Raw genomic sequence first — 6,844 nt, 5'->3', positions numbered from 1 at the left:
AGCGGCTCCGAAGGGGTCAAAACGCTCCGGCAGAAGTGAATCGGGTGACTTTGACTGTCCCTTTTCCCCCCTCAACCTCTGGTTCTTCTTCTTCTACCGTTCCCCTCATCCAACCAAATAGTCCCCCGCCGGGCTTCTCTTCTTTCCAATTCAAACCCCTCGCTCTGCCGGCCACCGCCCACCCTAAAAGAGCAGCGACCAATGAGAAGAGAGCTTGGCTGCCAAATTGGGAGGGGGGCTGTTTGGCTAGCAAGACCTTGACGAATAGGGTGGGGCTGGGCCGCGGCGGAGGGTTACAGTCTATAAATGTCTAAGCTGGAATTTACAAAGGACAGGAGGCTCTTTGGTGGCTAGGAGTTCGTATCTATAATTCCTCTCTTTATGCTTTCTAGCGACACGGGAGTCCCTGTCCTAACAAAGTTTCCCTCCTTTACTTTTTCGCAGGTAAGAGCTTGGGCTGGAGATTGTATTAATGAACAAAAGCAAACTTGAATAACGATGTTCCATTTCCTTTTAAGATTTTTTTTTTTTTGCATTTAAACTCAAAAGGCGTTTTAGAATGTGCTTTGTGCTAATGAAATTTTAAAATGTGTTTGTGAGTGACATGAGATTCACAGGGTGCAATTCATTTATCCAGGAGTAGCCCTTGTAAAAGCTGGTGGAATTTACTCCTGGGAAGTGTCTGTGGCTGAGCAGGTGTCGCCACTAGATGAGCCTGGTTGATCTTGAAAAATTGGAATTTCCTCTGTAGTTTTTTTTTTTTCCTTTTGGGGAGGGGGAGAGAGACTGTCAGGTAATTTCAGAGTTTTGGGGCTAGATTGGGGAGTTAGGGGAAAAAAACATTTTAGACTTGGGCATGGCCTACCTGTCAATGAATACTTAAGCTTCAACCATAACAATACAAGAGCACACAATAGATACAAACTCAAGGTTAATCGCACCAGACTTTATTGCAGGAAATACGACTTCAGCAACAGAGTGATCAATGTCTGGAATACTCTACCTGTCTCTGTTGTTTCTTCCCCAGAACTCAAAAACTTTAACCTTAGACTGTCTATTATTGACCTCACCCCTTTCCTAAGAGGTCTGTAGGGGCATGCATAAGTGCACCAATGTGCCTACCGTCCCTGTCCTATTGTTTTTTATTGTTCTTATATGTATCCATGTATTTATAACTATGTTTATACTTATATCTATTATCTTGTAAGCAATTGACAAACCAAATAAATAAATAAAAGTCTGTATCATTGCCAAGAACATGGCAGGGTTGCCTTAGGCCTCTGGGCATAGCCCTTATTTTGCTGCTTCCCCTTCAATAGTGTTCACCTGCCTTATCTTCTAACAGTCTCTCAAGTCAATTGGATTTGCTTCCTCACACAGTAGTCAGAATTGTAAGGTGCACCACGGACTTGTTGATGGTGAATGCACTTCTTCAGAATGGTTGCAACCAACAACTTAAACAATAAAAATTCTGAACTGATACAGCAGCGATTTCAGCAGCTATCCTTTTCTGGTAAGTAAGATAGGATGACTGGGATAGGGGCAGGTGTCCAGATTGTAGTAAATTAGAAGTTGCCCCATCTGATACTGCGATGCCTCATTTAGCCAAACTTCTTTGACAAATAATGCCTTGTAATAAAATACAATGTTAAATTTTCATCTGGGCTCATTCACTACTTTTGGAAGTCATATATCTGAGGGGTGTCATGCAAGCACCAAGTGTGCTCTTTGCCCAGGATTGCTACATATAGTATTATTGAATGAAAACATGAGGTATAGCCTAATATTATATTTAGCATTTTGAATATTTTCTTTAATGCCGCATTTGTAGCTACCTATCTTTTGTAGACAGAAAAACAAAAGCACACAGTGAAGCTTGGCTTCAAAATTCCATACCCTTTTTGGGTAGGGTAAATTTAAATAAATAGCTTAATATTGAAAATTGTACTTGATTCATGGATTAAGAGGTTGAGGTATAACTTTTACACTTTTCTACCAGATTTAGGCATCTCCGCATAATTTATCAAAATGATAAATAGTTTGCATTATAAAAAACAATGGAGCCCAAACTTGCATTAGGCTACAAAGATAAATCTTTTTCAGGTTTTGCTGAAACAAGGAATAGTTCCTTCAATGCTAAACCTTAGCAGTTCAGAAGCATATTGGCGAATTTCAGAACTTTAAGACTTAATAAGAAACTGTAATTATAGATTAGATGCTTCACTGGCATGCAAGCCAGCTGGATCAGAACCTAGTTATTTAAATATAATTCCTTTATAAATAATGACAACTTTGTTGTTGGCTATGGGGATAATAGCCATTTAAAAAATAATAATGGCAGCAATAAAGATAATTTATATAATATCTAGTTAATGTAATGTAAGTAAATTGAATGCATTACTAGTTTCTGCAAAACTGAAGTCTGAAGGATTTGTAGAAAGACCTAAAGTTTAGGTCTAAAGCTTAGAATTAACCATTCAGACATGAGCTCACTGATGTTTCACTGAAGTGTGAACAATGTGTGAAAACGGCCTCATTTTCTCTTATCAATTTCAATTGAGGGGTGCATCTATGTCCAGGACTCTCTTAATTTAGCAAAGTAAACAAGTTCGTTCTTTTTTGGCATGCAGCGTGGAACAACTTAGCTCTGTTCTTGACAGCCTGCCAAAATTGTAATCTTTAGAAAAACATAGTTGGGTGTCCTTTTTTAAAAAATGAGTCTATTGTGCTGGGCGTGTATTTTTCTGCATTTTCTGTTCCATCTGGCAAGCTGTCTGTCCCTTCTAGTGGCATTCTAGCTTTGGTCTGATGACCCACAGCTGTTTGTGATAGTATGTTTGTGCATATGATACTTGCAATGAACTTAAATATAATAATGGGATGCTAGAAGTGGTGGGCGGGCTAGTTCCTTGACAGTATGGAGAACCTCTTCTAATTTTCACTTTTCCCTTGCAGACTTTGACTATTGGGATTTTGTAGCGCCTGAACCCAACTTTAATGAGACGGTGTTTGAGGAACGAACGTGTCAGAATCTAATTAGAATGCTGGAGAACTGCCTCTCTAAATCAAAACAGACTAGACTGCATTGCTCAAGGGTCTTAGTCCCTGAGAAATTAACTCGGAGGATAGCTCAAGATGTCTTGCGTCTCTCTTCTACGGAGCCTTGTGGTTTGCGGGGCTGCATTATTCATGTCAACTTGGAAACTGGAAATGTATGTAAAAGGCTGGATAAGATTGTTTGTGACCCCAGCGTCATTCCTACTTTTGAGTTGACACTGGTGTTCAAGCAAGACAATTGCTCATGGCCCAGCTTCAGGAGTTTATTCCCCAGAGTTTGTTTTACTTCTAGCTATAAGCAGACTCTGATCTTGAGCCCTGGGTTTCGTCTAATTAAGAAAAAATTATACTCCTTGATTGGGACAGTAGTTGAAGAATGCTGAAAAGGGGCACTAAAAAGTGTACTGGAAAAGAGAGCTGAGCTTGCAGCCCTTAGAAATAGAAGGGATATTTGCACAATAAGCCATCGATGGTTTCAAAACTGTCTGGTGCTATGTTAGAATAAGGAGTGCAGCTCCTTGATACTTGAAACATTCCTTGGTTAGCAAAGATATGGCACGCCCAATAGCCATGATTGCTATTTATTGCTAGCAGTTGAGCTAGATGGTTTGGCATTCTTTGATATTTATTTTTAATATGAGTTTCCTGGATTCACATTGTTTTGAATCCAATTTGGGGAAAATTTCTCATAAGCTTTCAAGAAACAAACTAGTCTCTAGAACTAAATGGATCAAAGAGGTAGGAATGATGCTTGCAAAATGCTGCTCATAGCTGCATTGGCACTATCAAATAAAAGAGACAGGTCATAGGATAATTATGAGAGATTTTGGAGCTGTTGTTGCTTTTTCTTCAAGGTCATCTTCTTAACTAACAAGATTTGTCATAATTCCATTCAGAAGCCTTACCCTGGCTTCCTGCAACCTGGTATCTTCTTGATGTATTGCCTCTACATCTATTGGCATGCACACCCAGCATGACCAAAGGCTGGAAATTTTAAGTCTCAATATTTGTAAGGAATACCAGTTTGAAGAAAGTCAGCTTACTTGCCATGATAAAGTTGCCTTCCAAGCTAAAACATTTTCAGGAAGCTAGCTTACCCAAATAATCATGAACAATTGTATACACTCAGTTTTATAAATACAATAATGCTGAAGTCTACACAAAGCACTTCATGTACATTTGGCCTTGAACCATTTGTGTTGTTTTGTAGTCAGTTATGCTATATTTTAGTTAGCATGCCCAATTTGGGAGGTAAAAGCAGTGTATGGATTTTTTGCCAATTATAAGTGAAGAGCAATAATCTAGAATCCACTTGTCCAGTTGATAGTCGTAGATGATGTCAGAAGCCATTGCTTCACCATAAACTTTGAAGCTCTTATTAAACTGATTCCCACAAAGAATCAATGAAATACGACTCCTTCAGTGATTTTTGGCTGAGTTATGGAAAAGATTAAGATAAGATAAGAAAGGTTTGAGTATCCAGCCTTCTAGACACATACATACACTGCAGATATCCATAATCCAAGAAGCAAACTGTATAATTCTTAGCATAGTCATACACAAATCTAGATGAATTCTCACTTCAGCAGGATTGGAACAAGTCCCAGACCTTGTTTATTTTGATACGACATTGCAAAGCTGGGCATCCTAATTCTTCTCAAACTGGTGCCATTAGATAGATAGGGGACCACAATTTCCAGAATTTCAAGCTTTTTTTCCTGGTGCCTATGAATTATGAGAAGTATAGTCTCATTCTTTCTGGAGAGTGCTATCTTGGAGAAGGCTGCTCTAGATCCCCAGCTAACTTCTCTTTGTAGTAATAAATATATAAATTGAATACCCACTACTGACCTTTTAGGAAAATCTGTAAGGATTGCAAAAGATGAGGAATTAGCATAAAGTTTTCATGGGTGGTGACAAGTAATAATAGTGCATATCCATTCTAAGAGAAACAAAGCATCTTTTTTTCCCATAATATCTCAATGGAGACCAGGCTCTAAATTGTACAAGCAGCGAGAAATGAGGGTCGGAAGATGAAAACGCCACTGAATTTTTGTTTGGATTTTGTGCAGTAGATCTTGCATCTAGCCTTGTATACAGCGAAGTGGAAAGGATAGATAAGTCGAGCTACTCTTGTGAAACTATCTTTTCTTTAAATTAATTTTAATAAACTCTTTAAATTAGGATAAACCGATACATAAAGGAGGTAAGTTACTTTTGGAATTTAATATTTGAAGGATAAAAACATACCTAGCCTAATGCAGATGTGTGGGGGAGGGGATGCCTCTTAAGATGCAGAAGACTATGAATTATATTTAGCTGACTTTAAACTTGAAAGTTGTGCACTTCTCTCTGCCAGTCAACTGAGACTATGTTGTCCTGGCCTTAGATCTTTACGAACTAGTCTTTCTGTGTTATAGCCCTTCCACAGCATGAATTCTCCTTGCATTTGGATTCATCAAGATTAGGAGACCTTCCCTAGCAGACTCAGGAGACAGATAGAGGCAAGGAATAATAATAATAATAATAATAATAAAAAATAACAGCTATGTCATCAAAAGTCTGCTTTTGTAACATTAGAAGTCCAGAGTTTTAAAATGTCTGGTGTTCTTGTCACCACTTTATGAGTTTGTACATATATTCTGAATTGCACTGATGCAGCAGGTTCCTTTATTTTTGTGGAGTTAGGATTTTTTTTTCTTCTATTGTAGCTACGTTCTTAAACATGATACTTATGTAAGTCCATTTATAAATAAAGATATATATTTTAATTCCCAGTTTATCATTGAAATCATAAAGATACTTTAGTATTTTTCATAAAAGCATATAAATACAGCAATACTTTTCTATGGAATGTAATAGATTCCATATGAGGTGATTTTCAGATTTCCATTAGTATCTAATCCTGTATGGATTAGACGGCGTTCAACTATGTTGGGCACAAAAATCCTATTGACAAAATATACAAAAATTCTTTGAAGAGCAGAAATATAGAATGATTTTAAAATATGATGTTACTTCAAACCATGCTAGCAGCTGTTCTCATAAATTGGGTTGAATCTACATGTATCTTAACCAGAGGTGGTATTCAGCAGGTTCTGACCAGTTCTGGAGAACTGGTAGCGGAAATTTTGAGTAGTTCAGAGAACTGGCAAATACCACCTCTGGCTGGAGATTTTATGGTATCCTTCCCCTGCCACGCCCACCAAGCCACGCCCATAGAACCAGTAGTAAAAATATTTGAATCCCACCACTGATCTTAACCTGTGAGTTATGATTTGCAACAAAAAAACCTCACTTGAATTAAAAATTGCTCTTGTTCACTTGAAATTTCTCTGGATTAGCAACATTTAAAAGTAAATTTGGGGATAAATTCTGCTCAGTTTAAGTATTAGTTATTTGGGCATCACTGAGAGAAACACAGTTCTCAGCATATGTTCAAGCCTAGGAAATGTTTACCTATAGCTGACATAGACTATTTCGTTTTTTTTCTAAAATAAGCATTTGAATTCTTAGTGTATTTCCTATTATTCACTATTTTATCTGGGGAGCAATAAGAACCTTCCCTTGTTTTGCTTTAGGTCTCAAAAGAAGTTGGGAATTTTCTGCAGAATTTGTTTTTCTAAAAATCTTTGCACTCAGATGAACTCAAACTTTCAATGCTTCAATTATTTTATAGAAAACAGACTTCCCAGGAGAAGAACATCATGAAAGATGAAAGACAGTATATAGTTGTGAGAAAATCCCGAATTAAGTTTATTGTGGATTTTTGTGACAACTATGTCAG

At 37.6% G+C, this 6,844-nt stretch overlaps 1 protein-coding gene across 1 annotated transcript; it reads left to right on the top strand.

The window, feature by feature from the left end:
* The first annotated feature begins 317 nt into the window (after nt 1-317).
* DDIT4L (DNA damage inducible transcript 4 like) lies at nt 318-5,828 on the top strand. The gene is made up of 3 exons (XM_026698284.2): nt 318-444; nt 1,381-1,513; nt 2,956-5,828. Exons 2-3 carry the CDS (start codon nt 1,423-1,425, stop codon nt 3,438-3,440), a joined length of 576 nt encoding a protein of 191 aa, XP_026554069.2. The 5' UTR covers nt 318-444; nt 1,381-1,422; the 3' UTR covers nt 3,441-5,828.
* Nucleotides 5,829-6,844: the final 1,016 nt, after the last annotated feature.

Source organism: Pseudonaja textilis, chromosome 6 (genome assembly GCF_049901715.1).
Source record: "Pseudonaja textilis isolate UNSWEBS1 chromosome 6, rPseTex1.2, whole genome shotgun sequence".
Taxonomy (NCBI): domain Eukaryota; kingdom Metazoa; phylum Chordata; class Lepidosauria; order Squamata; family Elapidae; genus Pseudonaja; species Pseudonaja textilis.
Note: the sequence above shows the minus strand (reverse complement) of the source record. Positions and strands in the feature narration are given on the sequence as shown.